The sequence below is a fragment of the Arachis hypogaea genome, chromosome 8, assembly GCF_003086295.3.
Source record: "Arachis hypogaea cultivar Tifrunner chromosome 8, arahy.Tifrunner.gnm2.J5K5, whole genome shotgun sequence".
Lineage (NCBI taxonomy): Eukaryota > Viridiplantae > Streptophyta > Magnoliopsida > Fabales > Fabaceae > Arachis > Arachis hypogaea.
Window position 1 is genome coordinate 44,466,680 of NC_092043.1, and position 19,277 is coordinate 44,485,956.

General features: G+C 34.6%; 2 protein-coding genes across 13 annotated transcripts; one reads left to right on the plus strand and one right to left on the minus strand.

The window, feature by feature from the left end:
* The first annotated feature begins 612 nt into the window (after nucleotides 1–612).
* LOC112707686 (carotenoid 9,10(9',10')-cleavage dioxygenase 1) lies at nucleotides 613–10,526 on the plus strand. 12 transcript variants are annotated; one of them, XM_072201453.1, is made up of 15 exons: nucleotides 1,187–1,582; nucleotides 2,962–3,032; nucleotides 3,210–3,224; nucleotides 3,566–3,677; nucleotides 4,409–4,508; nucleotides 4,856–4,918; nucleotides 5,380–5,490; nucleotides 5,572–5,756; nucleotides 6,215–6,353; nucleotides 6,621–6,738; nucleotides 6,847–6,948; nucleotides 7,160–7,411; nucleotides 7,781–7,892; nucleotides 8,819–8,891; nucleotides 10,175–10,526. In XM_072201453.1, the coding sequence occupies exons 1-14, from the start codon at nucleotides 1,370–1,372 to the stop codon at nucleotides 8,840–8,842; spliced, it is 1,617 nt and encodes a 538-aa protein (XP_072057554.1). In that variant the 5' UTR covers nucleotides 1,187–1,369; the 3' UTR covers nucleotides 8,843–8,891; nucleotides 10,175–10,526. The 12 variants fall into 12 exon arrangements, with proteins under 12 accessions (XP_072057557.1, XP_072057556.1, XP_072057555.1 ...); XM_025759571.3 differs by lacking the exon at nucleotides 10,175–10,526 and adding an exon at nucleotides 9,054–9,320; XM_072201456.1 differs by lacking the exon at nucleotides 3,210–3,224 and having other exon boundaries at nucleotides 613–1,582; nucleotides 2,962–3,048.
* A 433-nt stretch (nucleotides 10,527–10,959) lies between these two features.
* LOC112705411 (L-type lectin-domain containing receptor kinase VIII.2-like) lies at nucleotides 10,960–12,456 on the minus strand. The gene is made up of 2 exons (XM_025756242.1): nucleotides 12,365–12,456; nucleotides 10,960–11,410 (listed from the first exon to the last, which is right to left on the minus strand). The coding sequence occupies exons 1-2, from the start codon at nucleotides 12,454–12,456 to the stop codon at nucleotides 10,960–10,962; spliced, it is 543 nt and encodes a 180-aa protein (XP_025612027.1).
* Nucleotides 12,457–19,277: the final 6,821 nt, after the last annotated feature.

Genomic DNA, 19,277 nt, shown 5'->3' on the forward strand with positions numbered 1-19,277 from the left:
ACAATAAGGGAAGACTGTATTCTTTTTTCCTTGGTCAGGTTTTTTTCCATTGGATTTTTCTTGACAAGGTTTTTAACGAGGCATTTCCCATCACAAAGAATATTGTACTCTTTTTCCTTCACTAAAGTTTTTTCCCATTAAATTTTCTTTAGTAAGGTTTTAATGAGGCATAATCCTAAATAGTCATCTAAAAAGGAGTGTTGTGATAAAGATGTGGATGACCATGATTTAGGCAGCCAACTTTCTTAATATCGAAGGAATCAATTTTCAAGACAGATTTAAATAAATAAACTTTGAAAAAGTAAGGGTTATTATGTGTATAAATAGAGGTTTCACGATCAATAATAAAATTTCTTATCTCCCCTTTATACTATCAGATACCCTTCTCACTTGTATATTAGTAATATATATAATATTAATCATATTTATTATATTGAGATAATAATTATAAAAAATATTAATACTAAAATTATTTATTTACAACTCTTTTATTTTATATTTATTATATATTTCTTATTTATTTTACGACAAATACAAAGTTATTAAAAATGTTTTTATTTCAAGGGTTTAGTTAAGACATAAGATCACGTCTTAAAGTCGTAAAATGGACGTGAACAAATTCAGGATAGAGAAATTACTGGGGATGGTTGAGGAGAAGAGAGTTGCGCGACACCCTCATGCACTCACGTCGCAGCTCTTTTCCACAGGGGTGTTGGTGCAATCAAGTGAGATCTGGGGGAGAGACGGTCACCGTCGACTGATCATGGCGGTGTCCCGATGACTGAAAATATTTTACGAAGGAGACACCGTCGGCAATGAAAAACAGAATTCGGGTTGCGTGATCGGGTCAGAAGGCGTTCTCTTTCAGCGTTCTAGACTTCTAGTGGCCTCATACATGGTTACAAGTTTCACAATCCTTTACAATGCTATATCATGGACCCACATTAATTTCTAATTGAATTATAAAATTATATAAAATTATTTTTAATTATTATCGATAATAGTTGGCCGACTTTAGTCTTGGCAACCTATATTTTTTCATAAAAAAATTAATGAAATAATAGAATTAAAAATTCTACCTTAAATTAAAATAGTGAAATTCATATAATAAATATTAAGAATGACAAATTTAATAATAATTGTTTTTATTTTATTATTTATCAGTTTTATCGTGACCTCTAAATTCGAGAATTCCTATCTAATAAATTCATTTTTTTAACCCAACTAAAATGAGTGGCGATTGGTGAATTCTCCTATGAATGTCAGTATGTACACACAACAAAACAAGAAACTCCACCATATATTTATGTTAGTTCCAGAATAAGAACGGGGGAAGAAGAGAGGGAGAGAGAGAGAGGATCAGATAAGCATGGAGGAAGAGAAGAAGAGGAACGGGATAGTTTCGGTTGAACCAAAACCGAGCAATGGTTTCACGTCAAAAGTGATAGACTTGTTGGAGAAGCTTCTAGTGAAGTTGATGTATGACACTTCACTCCCACATCACTACCTCACTGGTAATTTCGCACCTCTTCCCGATGAAACCCCTCCGACTAAGGATCTTCCACTCACCGGCCACCTCCCGGTTAGTTACTATCAAGATTATCATATGATTATTCTTTCTTGCAATTTTTGAATAATTCGTGCCAGTAACTCTTTTTTTTTTTGTTTTTAATTTGTACAGCATAGCTTAACAGTCTTGTGTGTTTGTGTTTCATATGTTGGTTTGGTTTGGTTGTGGAAACCAAAGCTAGATGAAGAAAGGAAAGGGATTTATATCTATGATGAACAAAATGATTAAAAAAATGCTATGTTAACACCAGCCACTAAATCGGCCACCAATAATTTGTGTATAAATACATGTGTTGTTTTACATATTTTCAATATGTATTTTACATTTTAATTATGAGTGGTTGATTTGGTGTCTGATTTTCTTTGTATGCCTAGTATGGTTGAATAATTTTTTTATTTTTTTATTTTTAAAAGACGTAGGAAGAATTGGATAAACAAAAGGTTTGGATTTAGTATTTTTTCTCTTGTTTTGTAAACTTTCCTGCATAAGTCTTCCAAAGCTAAATAGATAATAGAAGTTGTTGACCTCTGCAATAATGGTTGTTGAAAACATCAAAGCATTTCTGTTTATTTATTTATTATTTTATCCTAGCCTGTAACTTTTTGTAAAGGATTTGGATCCAGTTAACTAAAATAAATAAATATAGGATTTGGATCTTGCCATGTTATGAGGGAAGATATATACATAAGTAGCTTCCTGGGAATTTTAAGAGGGACTCCAATGTATTTAATGAGTGTGTCTCTATGGCATATTATAGAAATCAGTGCAACAACTGAATTGTTTTATTGATAAGCTTTCAGTATTTTTCGCTGTGTAGTTAGTTTTTGTCAATTGATTTTACTGAGCATGTTATGCTATGATCTTAGGACTGTTTATACAGGACTTGGTGCTTAGTAGTTAATAAGCATTGAAGCTGCCGCTTTCTCATAGTAAACTGGCTGAATTAATTGAAATCATCTTCAAAGGTGTTTAGATTTGGTATTATGACATTATTTAAGTATTAAGTGCAACTGAAGAAAGTTTCATATATTCACGCTGATAGATAATTGAAAGCTAAAAATGAGAAATCCATATAACTTTGAGGAGGAGGAAAATACTAGGCATTAATTGTTAAAGTTGACGTAGGTCTATTCCAATTTTAGTTGTTTGAACTACAGTCCTTCAATTATTGTAGCGTCTTTTGCCTCAGTTCAAATTCATAGACCTTCTTGTGCTTTACTAGCCATGATGAAAATAGTTCTTTTATGTTTTTGGGTTTTCTGCTTTTCTGCCCTTGAAAACTGGTTACTATTTATATTTGCTGATTGCTGAAGTAAAATGTCTATAATCAGTACCTTTTCTTGTATCAACTGCTGTTACTCATTTCTTACCATTTGTAAGTCTTTTTGTAGGATTGCTTGAATGGTGAGTTTGTCAGGGTTGGACCTAATCCGAAGTTTTCTCCTGTGGCCGGATATCACTGGTAATTTTGTTCTTTGGTTTTCATCCGTTTAGCTTCAACTTATTGATTTTCCATTAGCAATATTTATTTTTATGGGAAGATTTAGTTTTAAACTGGAGGTGTCTCAGCTTATCTGGATTGAAATGTGTTTATTCTTAGCACTGCTTATACAATATACCCTCCTCGCTCGTTTTGCAGGTTTGATGGAGATGGGTATGTAATTTTCTTCCTTCATACAAACTTACATTTCTTTCAAGTGTCTTCAAGAATAATATTTCATGTAAATAGAGTGGTGATATTTGATCCTAGATCTGTGAGGATGAATGCTCTGGTTGGTGGATATTATTATTATTATTATTGAAATAAGTGAGAAATATTGTGAATGAAAAACTTTGTTAAGTATAAAACCATTTGTGTGCCTTTTGAGCTGTTGGTAGAGGCAGATGAATTGTTTTATACCTTAGCAAGCTCAAATCAAAATCTTGTAAACTCTTTTCTCTGATTATATTACACTATGGCCCTCCGATGTTGTTCTACATATCATTGAATTTCAGAATGATTCATGGTTTGCGTATCAAAGATGGAAAAGCAACATATGTTTCTCGTTATGTGAAAACTTCTCGTCTTAAACAGGAAGAGTACTTTGGAGGCGCCAAATTTATGAAGGTATGATATCATGTGCACTAACTTGTTGTCATTGTTTTCTTTTTTTTTCATTATTACTTTTACTATTTTATTTAAATATTTTCTTTTTTAGTCTGTCTCTGCATGCACTTTTTCCTGAGTTGCGTGCTTGATTAAGTGAGTGACTGCTTTAGTGTGCAGACATGAATGCCCACATGGGATTAGTTGTATTATTTGTAGTTCTTAATTAAGTATGACCAGTGGGGCATCATTGCAAACATTTCCTATTTCAAATCTGTTCTTGATGGTTATTTTGCTTTAATATTTATCTAATTCACTCTTTGATTGAATCAATTGTGCTTCTGACACTGTCAATTGTCAATATCTTTCACTTTTGTGATATTGCTTCCCCTAGAACCTATCAACCTCTCTCTCATTTAAATATGAGCATACGAAAGTTCAATTCAGTCAAAACTATATGCTTCCAATTGTTTACTACTTTTTCTCTATCCTTTTTTAACTGTATAAGGATCCCTCTAAAGTGAGGATCTCGCTTTAGGGGATAAGGTGAAGGATTTCCCCCTATTGTTTAAGAATAGAAGTTATTTTACTTTATTGCTTCAATGGTAAAACTTCTTATTTTACCTTCAAAAGTGAAATCCTCACTTTAGAGGATCCAAATTTGTATTAAATGAGCAAAGGTCAAGTCTTCCATTCAACTTCTAAAATCCATTCTACAAGAAAGTGCTAAATACTCTTAAATGTCATTTCAGATTGGAGATCTCAAGGGTCTGTTTGGACTGTTGATGGTTAACATGCAAATATTGAGAGCTAAATTGAAAGTACTTGATCTGTCTTTTGGGAATGGAACAGGTAAATTGTGCTATCTATCTTGTTCTGTCCAATTCAGACCATGATTTTAATGTATTTTGTATGTGAACATTATGTGCTTGCTACATCATGCATGGACATCTATTCAATATCGGTACTTTACGAAATACTGTAAACTTCTAACCGATCTTTCAAATTTCAAGATAGCTCTTAATTCTTTTCTAGAATGACCAGATAGTGCATTATCCTTTGGTCAGCCTTGATGGTTTCTGATAAATGTGCTTTGTTAAGTTTTCTTTTTTTGTTTTGTATTTCTTCATTTTCATTTTCTTATAAACCATGACTGGAAGATCTGAAACTAACTTGTAATCATCTCTAATTTATACCAGCCAATACAGCTCTTATATATCATCACGGAAAGCTTCTAGCACTCTCAGAAGCTGATAAACCCTGTAAGTACGGCTATTATATGTTTTAGGCTTATGAAGACTATGCACTTCTTGATTTTATCTTAACTGTCACTATATGGATTCAACAAAGGTTTTGAGAAAACCCTTAAGTTTTCGGCCATCCTTCAGCCATGATCATCTAAGCAATTATTTTTTCCTTCATGGAGAAAGACACTGAACTTCAATTAACAACTTTGTTGTACCTGAGGATTCAACTAGTTATCATTATATTTACTGATACTATTTCCCCCCTTAAAAAAAAAAAACAATTTTCACACATTTAAATATTTTTTTTTTAAAAGATAATCAGAAGTTCTTAAAAATTCAGTGTTTATTTTTTCAATTATATTGAAAATTTTAGATGTAAAATACTCTCCCCCCCCCCCCTTTCTCTTTTTTTATTTTAAATTGTTTTGTCCAGAGGAAAACAAACAGCTTGACATGGTCCTTTTGAACTTTTGCAGATGCTATTAAAGTTTTTGAAGATGGTGATTTGCAGACACTTGGTTTGTTAGATTATGACAAGAGATTGGGCCATTCTTTCACAGCTCATCCAAAAGTTGACCCATTTACTGGTGAAGCCATCTTCAATTAAGTTGAATCATTTAGGGGAATAATTATTCCTATTTCCAACTAAATGAATATCCTGTTTGCAGGCGAGATGTTCACATTTGGCTATTCACATACACCACCATATATTACGTACAGAGTTATTTCAAAGGATGGTTTTATGCATGATCCTGTACCCATAACAATAGCAGAGCCTATCATGATGCATGACTTTGCCATCACAGAAAATTATGCAATATTTATGGATCTTCCTCTGTATTTTAGGCCAAAGGTATTTCGAGTGTTTCTATTCATATATTCTAAAAAAGGGAAAAACAAGAATTAGTTAATTATAGTTCAACTATGCCAAGCATGGTATTTAGATTCTCAAATGAGTCTTATTTATGATTATTATAATTATAAGGATAAAAAACATTTTGCTTTTCTAATTTCAATATTGTGGTAGACTATAGGAAAAATGGCAAGCCTAAAAAATTTGCACTGTTTGTTCCTGACATGGTCATAGAGCAACTGAAGTTGTTGTGGTCAATCTTTCTGCTCCCATTCTTAATTAAATTATAATTTTGCACTGTAAAAGTGATCCCAGGATTTAAAAAGATTTTTCTGAGAGAAAACATATTTGAGATAAAAGCTATTTCAATGTTTACACCTAATAGTTTTAGCTTTTGAATAAACTCTCTTTAATTTTACTGTTACACTGAACATACCATATCAAAATCCACTTTTCAGGAAATGGTAAAGAATAAGACATTGATATTCACATTTGATTCGACCAAGAAAGCTCGATTTGGGGTCCTACCTCGGTATGCTAAGGATGAGAAGCATATTAGGTGGTTCGAGCTTCCAAACTGCTTCATATTCCACAATGGTATGTTTATATGTTCTGTTGCTACTTAATATATGATAATGATAAACATTCTGCAATTATGATTCAGTAAAAATTCAATGATCATAAAGGTGAACTGTCTGCTAACAGTTTAAGTGATGAGTCCATTATGATGGGTTATGGGGATGAACAATATACAAGTAAAGGATGTGAAACCAACTTGTTATCTCTGCTTTCATTTCATTGATTGACTGGTTGATTTCAACCTTTTTGACAACCTTATTTTTCTTTTATTCTTTTAAAAACCAGCTAATGCATGGGAGGAGGAGGATGAAGTTGTTTTGATCACATGCCGCCTTGAGAATCCAGATCTGGACATGGTCAGCGGAACTGTCAAGGAAAAGCTTGAAAATTTCTCAAATGAACTGTAAATAGACTCCTTTTCTTCACCCTGTAATTATTGGAATCAAATTTACTTAAACTTTTTATTTATTGTAAATAACTATATTAACTATATATTGACAATTTTTTTAAGGTATGAAATGCGATTTAACATGAAATCTGGCGAAGCTTCTCAAAAGAAACTATCTGCATCTGCTGTTGATTTTCCTAGGGTGAATGAAAGCTACACTGGCAGGTAAGATACCAAAGTTTTGACCATTTTATTTCTTCTTGGTCATCGTTCTATTCGGTTAAGGGTTTACGGTTTTGTGGTCACATTCTTTGTGCTTCTTGGACAATGTTTATAATAGTTCTGCGATATATGGTTTTCATATTATGTTCTAAGATAACTAAATTTAAGTTTGTTTTGCCTCTCTTGTGTTTATTATTTTCTTTGTCAAAATCAGGAAGCAACGATATGTATATGGAACCACATTAGACAGCATTGCAAAAGTTACTGGAATTATTAAATTTGATTTGCATGCCGAACCGGACTCTGGAAAAACAAAGCTTGAAGTCGGAGGAAATGTTCAGGGTCTCTACGACTTGGGACCCGGGAGGTTTGGTTCCGAGGCTATTTTTGTCCCACGTATTCCTGGGACAACCTCTGAAGAAGATGATGGATACTTGATCTGTTTTGTACATGATGAGAATACTGGGTATGACTTTTCCATTGACATTTCAAATGATTACTTATGCAGTTTTTTTTTCTCTTTTAATGTGAATGAATTATATGAGAATCTGTGATTCTGTGTATGTCGAGCTTGTTGCAAACTTTTTACAAAGCTTGTTCCAAGATCGGATAAAAGAGGAGGGTTCTCTTGAACATTTGATAGTCAATGTAAAACTTTGAATCTCTATGAATTGTAAAACTGCTACAGTAATGGCCATCATGGCTACTATGACTAGTCGTCACAAATCAGTCATCTCTTGTATACTTACTCTGAGATGGCTTTCTCTTTTAGTCTCCTCTATCGAAAGAATAAAAACCTAATTGCCTGAATTTAAATTAAATTACAACACTGCAGAAAATCGTTCGTGCATGTCATCGATGCTAAAACAATGTCAGCAGATCCTGTTGCTGTTGTTGAGCTGCCGCATAGAGTTCCTTATGGTTTCCACGCCTTCTTTGTGACAGAGGTTAGTGTTACTCACTTCACATTACTTTTTTTTTTTGAATTTCGTTTCTCTCTCTTCCCCACTGCATGTAGTGTTCATTTGGGTATTCTATAGGATATTACATTATCTCTCAAATTATGGGCTTATCTGATATGAACTAATTAATAGGAAGATCAGTCAAACCTACTGGTTCAGTCACAGAAATGCCTGTGACTGAAGTCATAGCTCCAAGTTTGTGAGAAGTCCTAAATTATGCTTGCCATTGATTAATATAATTTACCCCCTATATGATTAATCTAATCTAGTAATCATTTCCTTTGTACCTCCATATAGCTTTACCAAACTAGCGGGTACTTCGACAATAACAGGCCGAAAGGAGTTAGTTACATTGTTGCTTAATGCTTAGCTTTTTCTAAAGCATTATGTTTGTATGTGGGAGACTGAGAGTTAGGAAGAAAGGGAAAAGGAAGCATAAGGACAGAGAAGAATTGAGTTTAAGTTTTCTTACTTGTAAAATAATTTAATAAGCTCATAATTTACATTGTAATCCTGTGAGACTCCCCAGTTTAGGGGAGCTTTGAAATAGGGTGGTAGAGGGAAATTTGGAGACATGATAAAATTCCCATGTCTTTTTCCCTTCTAAAAAGGATGGTATAAAGGTGAAAGCTAAGGAACTATGAAATACAGCTAAAACCTATATAATGGCGTGTGGTTTACAGAATGTTTTTACATTATTAAGAATTTAATACTAGAAACATATTATTGGAAATTTACATTTTTGTTCAATGTAAAAGTTCATAGGAATGTGAAAGAAGGGAAGGGTTTGAAGAGTAAAATAGAGTTTATTGAACTTTTCCCTTTCCTTCCTTTCCTTCCGAGCGATCCGAACCTGTGTATGCATGATTAGTTCATGATGCTAACTCTTCATTTCATGGATCTATGTGCAGGACCAACTGCAAGAACAGGCGTAACTTTGATTAGTGTTGACAGCTTCACTATGTACTATCTCATAATGTATAGGCAAGTATCTGCTATATACTATGTATCCAGTGTTATGTTGAAACAACCTATTTTATACCAGTACACTATCATAAATAAATTAATAAAGAAATTTTCCATCTTAACACAACTTTTGCATCTTCTTGAGCAGAAATTAATGAAAATGTGAATATCTTATTTCAGCTCAAGTAGGTAAAGAAGTAAGCGGGCGTATGAGGTACTAAAAAATGTGTGTGAATATTCACCTCATCCTCATGAAATGTATAGGAAAATTATGTATGTCAATGAACATGTATGAAATATATTTTATTAGTTGTTCTGTTGTTGGGACTGGAGTGAGGGAGGGACCAATTCATTGAGTATTTCTCAACTTAAAGAGTAAAGATTTATTAAGCCCCTGTGTAAAAAATTAAAAAGATTTATTAAGTCCAAACTTTACCCCTTTCTCTCTCTCTTCTCTTCTTTTTTTTTTTATCATTTTTTTATTTTTTTCTTTGGTTCAAAATATCTTCTAAAACTCTAACTCACAAAGATGGCCCGTGGGACAATAAAAACTGCAATACATTGCATAACTTCCTTTTTGAATGAAACCCAAAGTAGTTGCAACGAAATTTTGATGGACATTTAGGTCTTCAACAAAATTGTATTCTCATAGAGATTCTGAGTTATTGCTACCGTAACATGGATAGGTCACTTTACTGGTTCAAGAAAACTCGTTTTGTGAGTAGGGATGACAATGGGGTTTTTATGGAGTGGGAGAGGTTCTCTTGTTTCTGTTCAGTAAAATGCCTTCCGTTTCATCTTTACTCCATTTTTGTCGCGGCCTCACAGGTTCTCGTTTATTTTTTTAGCGAGGGTGGCGAATACCCGTAGATAATCATGGATAATTAGAGATTATTTAAGTTTTAAATTTTTGTTAAAAATAATTCACATAACCATAATAAAATCTTATATAATTTAACTAAATATATCAAATCAAACATCATTTAACATAATAATATATTTATAAAATTTTTAACATATAAATTAAAATAAAATAAATTAGTTAGTTACTTATATAACTTGAGTTTAATTTTGATGCACTGACATTGTAAAACGTTTTATACAGTCGTGTAATTACAACCGTTTTCTTAGATGATCATCACGCAATCAATGTAAAAGATAATTATTTTTGCTAATATGACATTATGTGATTGGATGCACGTATAAAACGATTTTACACTAATAGTGCATCAAAATTAAATTCATATAACTTATGTACATAAGGACATTTAAGTAAGTTTTATTTCGTGGAGATTTCGCAGGTCCCCATGAGACGGTACTGTTCTGGAGCTTACCTAAAATCAGATGATTGGACTTGAATGAAAGGCTCAAACGTTGAAGGAGGGTGGTCTCTAAGCTATTACTGTATGGGAACTGCCATCCGAGTTATATGCTTTGAGGAATGGGGGGTGGTACGTGCAAAGACACTCTGATGCCTAAGTTAGCAAGGGGTTAAGCAAGTTTTAAATGTATTGGAACTTAAGTTTAGGTTGTCAGTGTATTTATAGGAAAGGAACCAATAACCACCGTTGAAGTAGTTCCACTTCTGATGGTGGATACATATCTCTTTATCGGGCACGGATTCAGTACAAGGAAGGAGTTTGCGCACCGAAATGCCAAAAAGTTGTTTGGCGCACCAATCAGCCAAAAAATATCAAAATCAAAATGCATGTTTTTGTGGAGTCTTTTTCACAATTACACATAAAATAGGGGTAACTTCTTTTAATTTTTTAAAATGAATATATTTCACTTAATTGTTAAAAGCCGCCTCCTCTTCCAGGTTCTCTTCCTCCCCTTTTTTTGCCGTCCCAAGCGCACCGCCCCTTCCATTATCTCCACTACCAACAACGACGGAAAGAAAAAGCTAAAGCTCCACCATTCAACGCTGTGAATCTCGGTGCTTCCTTGTGTAGAACCAGAAAACACTATATACATAAAATCGTTGAAGTATCGATTGGCGTCAAGATTCATGGTCAAAATGGGGTCTTTCGGTTTCAGATTTAAGTACGAGACCCAAACCGTTAAAACCGTTGTTGATCCATCGAACTCAATCCACGTTCACCGTGTCACCGCTTTTGAGATCGACATTAATGAATCCCAAGTCGAAAACCTTCGCCGAAACCATGCTATTTAAGTCCACGCCGACGTGGTTACCGTTAATGTCCTTGAACTCAGCGCCCATTAACGTGTCAAATTCAACGGCGACGAACTTCGTGGCAGCGGCAGCGAGGCCGAGACTTCCGCCGGCGTCGCCGAGGGAATCATCGTCCGGCGAGAGGACAAATGCGAGGCCGCCGCCAATTGATGAAGGGTTGAGATTGGTTACAGAAAATGAGAAGAAGGTTCGGAAGCTGGCCGGAGAATGGTTTTTCGATTGGCGGAATCTGATCGGACGAGAATATAAGGCTCTGCCGGAGCCGGAGCTGGGGACAGGAAGGTCGCGCGTGAGGCTGACGGTTCCGTTGTTCAAATGAGTGTCGCCAAGGAGCTTGAGAGAACTGAGCGTTAAGGTTCCAAAGTCAAATTGAATTAATTTAAATATTTGATTTTTTTAATTTTTTGATATAATACCACAAAACATTTTATGTTTAACAACAATAACCATCATAAAACTAATATTTATGAAGTTACCCTACTGACACAAAAATTGTATAAAATATTAACTAGCCAATTATATGAAACTAGGTTCAGGAAGATCTTTACCGTTAGATTAAAAAATACACAATAATCTAATGGTTTCTCATTAAAAGTGCTCATCAGTCAGCCAAATCACTTTTTGGCACTTACGGTGCGCAAACGTGTTTATTATACCAAATCCGTCTCCCTCCCCCCTTATCTTAGGATTGTTAGGATCTCTCTTTTAGAAGTGGGTGAGAGATTTAAAGAAATAGTTATTCACTTGGATAAGTGCTGACTGCTTGTTGGTGTCGACCCCGACTTCTTAGTGGGGTCGGATACACGATGAAGGCCAATCTTTTTGGATTATGCCTCTTAGCCTAATTGGGCTTGACTTATGTTTTGGGTTAGAATATAAACAGGTACTTTAATCCCACTCCGTCTCAATTTATCCGTGAGGATGAGTCTCTGTTTCAGTAAAAATTTTGGGAGTTTCCGTTAACCTCTCCATCACGTGTGTGAACTTTTTTGCGATCCCTATTTGTGGGGAGTAAAGAAAATTTTTTTTGAAGAAGACTCATTTATCTTGTAACAAATTGTTTTATAATAAAATTAAGGTGAAAATTCGGGTGAATTAACTTCATATGACGTTAATAACTGGAAATCTTTTTAGTCAAATCTGATAAAATTATTTAACGATTTTCAACTATCAATTTCACATAAAATTATCTACATCTGAATTTCCACCTAAAATTAATTAATTTTGTTTAGTTTATATATATTAATGGCTTTATTAAAATTTTGTACTTGTCAAAATAATGCAGTAAATATAATACGAATGCTTTTCTTCGCGATCATTACTCCCTCTCCTTCTCTCAAATTCTCTACTGTCCTCCCTCTCATTCTCTCCGCCACCCTCCTCCGCCATCCGCCACCCTCGTACTCTCTCACTTCTTCTACCTCTTACTCTCAAGGTCACTGCAAAAGACAAAACCGTTGTTGCTGGGTGCCTCTCCTCCTCTTAGATTCTCTCCCTCTCCTCCCTCTTCTTCTTCACTCTCACTACCGTTCACCACCCTCGTCTCCTCTCACTACTTTCACCTTATTGTTTCTTTTATTAATTATTTTGTGATTTTTGTGTTTTTTTTCTTTGATTTTCTTTGAATTCCATACAATTATCTATGATTGTGTCTCATATATGTGCCTCTATTTTTTTTAAATCATGCACAGTGACTAATAAGGATTGGAATGGAATGTTTAAAGTTTTTGGTTATGTTTTTAAAATATTAATTTTTGAATGTTTGAAGTTTTGGGATATGTTTTGTAATTGTGTTTATTTGGGTGTCATTATTATGATAAAAAACATTTTAATAAAAAAAGATTTTTTTTAATTTTTTAGTGTATTTAAAAAATTTTTAGTAATAAAAATAAAAGTACTATTATTTTGGGGCTTCCCTAGAACTGGATGGTGGTTGGGCTTGTTTGTGAGGTCTAAGCACTAGAGGAGGGTGGTCTCCGACTTGGTTTACGTCTGGGAGCCTCCTTCCGACTTGTGGGTGTGAAAGAATGGGGGGTGGTACCTGCAAAGACCCTCCGATGCCTAAGCCAGCATGGGGTTAAACAGGTTTAGAATGTAGTGGAACTTAGAGATACCTGAGGGGTGTCAGGGTATTTATAGTGGTGATCCAATAACCACCGTTGGAGTAGTACCACCTTTTTAGGTGGATAACCGTCCCTTTATCTAGGGATTGTTGGGATATGGCTTCTGGAAGTGGGTTGAGAGATTTTAGGGGCAGTTACTTATTTGAATAAGTGTTATCTGCCAGCTATCTCTTGGGCCCGACTTCTTTGGAAAGAAGTCTGTGTTGAGTCCGACCTCTTCTGAAGAGGTCGGTGAATAACGAAGGCCAGTCTTTGGATTGGGCCTTTTGGTGTATTTGGACCTGGGCCTTAGTGTTGGGTCAGGGTATGAACAGTGCCCCTACTCGAGTTCAATCTCTTTTTCTTAAGAGTTGGATTCGAGTATTTGAACTCGGGCTTGTAGGCTCTGTATGATTGGTTTTAGCACATCTTACTTAACCAAAGAATATTTCTTGTCCTAGTTTCGTACAACTTGTTCAATTCGAGTTGTTTTGAGGATACATGACTTGTTTTAATACAAATCACTTTTTTGAAACTTATTCTGATTTCTTACGACTTGTTTTGATACAAATCGTTTATTTCAAAACTCGTAATTATTTCTGAGTATAACTTCATCTAGCTCGTTCGATGCGAGTAGTTTTAAGGTCTTACGATTTGTTTTATTTCAAATCGTTTAATTAAAACGTGGCTATTTCTTGATCTAATTTCATACAAGTCATTTAGATTCGAGCTATTTTTAGGACTTCACAACTTGTTTCAAGTACAAATTGTTTATTTTGAGTCCTTTTAAAGTATCATATCATCTTTATAACCATCAGACTTTGTTGCTTTATCCATTGTGCCCCTGCTCGAGGTTGAGTTTTATGAAGTCGGACTCGAGCAATCAAGCAGAAAGGATTTTCGAATGAAGCCTTTTTTTGTTGAACTCATTCATTCTGAGTTTTTTATAAATGACTTGTTTTTTATACAAGTCACTTTTTTGAAGCACAACTTGTTATATATCAAGTTGTTTTGCGCGATTTGTTTTAATACAAATTGCATAGATCATATGGTTATTTTTTACTCGATTTTGGTCAACTCATGAGTTTGAGTTATTTTTAAATCATCAAGCCGTATTATAACCATTGGACACCAATTTGTACCTCGTCGCTTTATCCGAGCGACCGTTGAAAAGGTCAGCTCGTGATTTTTGCGCTTTGTCGAGCATAAATTGGCGCCTTAGGTGAAGGGATTATATGCTTATTCCCTCCCCTTTCTAGTTTTTACAAGGTTGTCATCCTTGTGTATGATACAACTTATTTTACCCAAGTTGTTTTTGAGGATAGTTTTTACGTTTCGATTTTGTTCAAAAACATTTACAATCCTTTCTTTCCTTTTTAACTCGTTTCTATACGAGTTATTTGGTCGAAGGATTTTTGTTTTGATTTTGCTTTAGTGATTTTGATACAAATCACTTTTTAATACTTTGCTTTAATGATTTATTTTTATACAAATCACTTTTAAAGCTTTGGTTTTAGGTTGATACGACTTGACACAAGTTCGTTGAAAATATGGTTGATCTTTGGTCCTTTAACAAAGGACTTCAATAACTTTCACATTACTTGACATTAGTCCCTTTAGGTGGGTTTTACCAACTTTCTTTGCTTGCTGCATTGCTAAAATTATTTCAAAGGGATTTGAGCCTTTGTTTGAACCTTTTTCTCAAGATTTTACTGTGTTATATCCTTCGTCTTTAGGTTTTTGTTAGGCTTGCCTTTATAACCTAGGTCAACTCATCTATTGTTGAGCCGTGAGATTTTGGCATGAGCCTTTACTGGGAACCTTAGACTTTTAGGATTTAGAGGAGGGATTTTTCATTACTTAGTTCGGACGATCAATTTGACTTATCATTGAATCGTTTTCTTAACTTAGGTTATTTTTGCGATACATTTTGTTCTGCTCGGGGGCTTTTCCGACTTACTAGTCGTTTGCCATCTTATTGCCGAGTTCTTATGATCATCTTTTATAACCTCTTTACACCGACTTGTACCTCGTCACTTTATCTTGCCAACCTTGTAGATCGGGCATTAGATTTTTGCGATTTTCCGAGCTTAAGTCGGTGCATGTCGTAGAAATACTAATGGAAATTTCTCTTCAAATTGCAAGCATGTCACGACCTTGGGAGCTAAGCTCCATTCAAGTTGGACATTTTGTAGTAACCCCTTTCTTAAGACTTCTAGGGTCCTATCCAGTTTGCTGTCAGCTTTTCTTTGCTCGACCTCTATAGCCCGATATTATTTCCTATCAAGATGAGGTCTTTTGCGGCAAATCTCGTAGCCATCCTTTGTCTCGAAAGCTCTTTTCTTATCCGAGTTCAAATTTCTAGAAGGAGGTCAAGCTTTTCTTTTGAACTTGAATGTTACCAACTTCCTTGTATAATTTCTCAAAGCCTCTTTTCTTATCTGAGTTTGTTTTCAGATTTTTGGAAGGAGGTCGAGTTCTTCTTTCGTGCTCTAGCATCATTGTAGAATGTTATCTTTGGTTTTTGATAATTTTGGACTTGGCTCTCATAATAAGCCAGTGCCACTACTCGAGGTCGAGCTTCATGAAGTTGGACTCGAGTATTCAGTCATGCCATTCTTTGCTATTTGTTGCTATATGACTTTTACAAGTTATTTTGGACTCTCTTTTTGGGAGGTCGGATAACTTGTTTTATACTTGTTGTGTCAACTTAGTAAGGTCGGATCCTTATCTCTTGGCTTGAGGAGGCATTCTTATAAATCGCCATTCTTTTCTCAATTTGTTTTAAACAAATTGTTGTGAGGTCGGGTTTACATCCTCTTCGTGTTGATGTTTGATTATGGTCACGCTGTCCTTAAGTTATATGTGCAATTCGTTTTAGGTTTGCCCCTTGCCAGCTTGATTTAGTACAAGTGGCTTAGTGAGGTCGGACCACGATTTGCATTTATAACTTCTTACACCACTTTGGATCTCATCACTTCAAGTCAGAAAAAGTGTGCATTAGGGAGTAAGGTGTGCTTTCTAGATGTAGTATCCCTTTTGTTGTAGACATGGCACAATCTAGGTAGATTGTTTTCGAGTAAGTCGAGTATGTTGTAGTAGTTCTTTTTCAAGTCTTAAGTGACTTTGTTGGGATTTGTTCATTTTGGTGTTGGCTTTTCTTCGTCCGATTTTGGCCCGATGTCATTTTGAATCAAGACGAGGTTGTCAATTGAGAAATTTCTTCGTATGACCTTCTCATGGCCATTTATGCTTGGGATCTGGTTCTCGAAGTCGTACCTCAAAAAAGAGGTCGGAATTTTCTTTGTAAGCTCTAAGCCTATCCGACCTTGTTGTAAAGTCGGACCTTTAAAAGAGGTCGGACTTCTTTGTGAGCTCTAAAAGAGGTCGGATTTTCCTTTATAAATTCAGAGATTTCGACCTCATTGTAGTCTGACCTCTAAAAGAGGTCGGATTTTCTTCGTAAGCTCTTAAAGGAAGTCGGATTTTTATTTGTAGACTTGAATCCTCAGAAGAGGTCAGATTTTCTTTATAAGCTTGGATCCTTAGAAGAGGTCAGATTTTTCTTTTTAAGCTTGGAAAGAGGTCGGACTTTCTTTCTAAGCTTGGAGGTTTTCGACCTCATTGTAGACTCTGATCTTTAAAAGAAGTCAGAATTTCTTTCTGGTAATCTTCGAGATTTTTGACCTCATTGCAGAGTTGATCATGAAAGATGTTGGATTTTTTCACAAACTCCAAAAGGAGGTCGGATTTTTCCCTTGTCGGCTCTAAAGAGGTCGGATTCTTCTGAGCAAATGAGGTTTTAGACCTCATTTGTAGAGTCTAACCTTTAAAAGAGGTCGGACTTTCTTCGTAGGATCTAAAAGAAGTCATATTTTTCTTTATTAGTCTGGAGGTTTTTTGACCTTATTGTAGAGTCTGACCTTTAAAGAGGTCGGACTTTTCCTTCATGAACTTTGCAAGAGGTCGGATTTTTTTTGTGGGCTCCAAGCTTATCCGACCTTGTTGTAAACTCTGACCTTTAAAAGAGGTCGGACTTTTCTTCATGAGCTCTTTAAAAGAGGTCGGACTTTTCTTTATGAGCTTTCTAAAAGAGGTTGAATTTTGTACAGCTTTCTCCGATTTGGTGGACTTCTTTAAAGTTGCTGAGATAGTTATGTGGATCAGTAGATCCATCGTAGGGATCCATGTTAGGATGTTGAAAAATTTTTAGGACCTTTGTACGCATGACCTGTTTAGAGAAAAGATCATCTCCTCCAATGAAGACTGAGCCTTTGTCAATCTGACTTTCTTTTTCCTTTGGATTGGATTTCAGTTTTCTTCCTGGAAGACATCCATCTTTATTGGTGTGCAAACGACATCAAATTCTACCATCGGATTATTTCCTTCCATATTCATTTGCAGTGATGTAATTTGTGAGCAACCAACGAAAGATGTGCCATGTGAATTTTTCGTGTTATTCACTGCTCTGTTGTAATTGATATGTGAATCCAATGAAGAAAAAACTGGATTCATCACTTTATTGTCGAATTGAGTTGCATTCAAATGGACTGATGCTGCATTTTTTGGCATAAGTTGAAAAGAAAGGTTTCATTGTTTTTATCAACAATGTTTTCCCTTCTTTCTTCAATTACTGACTAATATGGGATATTTTATTTGTTTATAAAACGTGCGTATTTGGAACATGCAACTGCTCCATTCCATGAGTGGGTATCATGGATTTTTCTGAGATTGTAAGTCGACACAAATGTCATTATCCATCCTATTTCACGAAGAGGTTGGGATTAGTCACGTTCCCCTTTTTTTCCCTCTTTTTTTATACGTAACTTCTTTTGCCAATTGAATTTTCTGAATTGAAAATTTTTTTATTCAATTGACTTTTAAGTTCATTTTTTTTCACGTAACTTCTTTTGCCAATTGAATTTTCTGAATTGAAAATTCTTTTATTCAATTGGCTTTCGAGTTCGTTTTGGTTTGCTTTCTACAATGGCCTTGGGACGGTGCTTTCTTCTCTTTTGTTTGATTTAATCCAATTTAACTGTAGAAGTAGAATCATCATCCCTATTTGATATCCTCTCTCCATTGGGAGAAGTTTTTATGGGATTTCTAGTATCCATAGAAACTGTATTCCAGCTTCTTTTCCAACTTCTTTTTAACATGCTTGCATCTTATTCATGTCGAGAGGTTGTCCGACCATCTTGTTGATCATCCGCCTTGGTTTACGTTTGGGAGCCTCCTTCCGACTTGTGGGTGTGAAAGAATGGGGGTGGTACCTGCAAAGACACTCCGATGCCTAACTCAGCATGGGGTTAAGCAGGTTTAGAATGTATTTGAACTTAGAGATACCTTAGGGGTGTCAGGGTATTTATAGTGGTGATCCAATAACCACCGTTGGAGTAGTGCCACCTTTTTAGGTGGATAACCGTCTCTTTATCTAGGGATTGTTGGGATATGGCTTCTGGAAGTGGGTTGAGAGATTTTAGGGGCAGTTACTTATTTGAATAAGTGTTATCTGCCAGCTATCTCTTGGACCCGACTTCTTTGGAAAGAAGTCTGTGTTGAGTCCGACCTCTTCTGAAGAGGTCGGTGAATAACGAAGGTCAGTCTTTGGATTGGGCCTTTTGGTGTATTTGGACCTGAGCCTTAGTGTTGGGTTAGGGTATGAACAACTATAAAAATAAAAAATATCTTTTTTAAAAAGTTACAATTTAGACTTGTTTGGACGTCATTCTCATAAAATATATTTTTTAAATGATATTTTAAAAAAAATTATAAAAATAAAAATAATTTTATTTTTGGATATCTCATATAATTTTTTTTTTTATCTATCAATTATGTTTGGATAAAATAAGATAAAAGTAATTTTTTGTTCATTTATTATGTAAAAAATATTTTTTTAAAGAAAAAAATCTTTTAAAAAAGATATAAAATACTTATTTGGGAACTATTAAATTAATAAAAAAATATTTTTTATAAAAAAGATTTTTTTTTATTTTTTAGTGTGTTTAACAAATTTTTAATAAATAAACAAAAAATATTTTTATCTTATTTTATTTAAATATAATTAATAAATAAAAAAATATTTTTATATAAAATATTCAAAAATAA

What these genes read in the sequence shown, in the direction of transcription:
- LOC112707686 (XM_072201453.1), top strand. Translation starts at nt 1,370, where the DNA reads ATGGAGGAAGAGAAGAAGAGGAACGGGATAGTTTCGGTTGAACCAAAA. An exon ending in CTCAGAAGCTGATAAACCCT is followed by an intron (nt 4,919 to 5,379) that starts GTAAGTACGGCT and finishes GAACTTTTGCAG; the next exon opens with ATGCTATTAAAGTTTTTGAA. An exon ending in AAAAGTTGACCCATTTACTG is followed by an intron (nt 5,491 to 5,571) that starts GTGAAGCCATCT and finishes TCCTGTTTGCAG; the next exon opens with GCGAGATGTTCACATTTGGC.
- LOC112705411 (XM_025756242.1), bottom strand. Translation starts at nt 12,456, where the DNA reads ATGGCGGAGGAGGGTGGCGGAGAGAATGAGAGGGAGGACAGTAGAGAA. An exon ending in GATCGCGAAGAAAAGCATTC is followed by an intron (nt 11,411 to 12,364) that starts GTATTATATTTA and finishes CTTAACGCTCAG; the next exon opens with TTCTCTCAAGCTCCTTGGCG.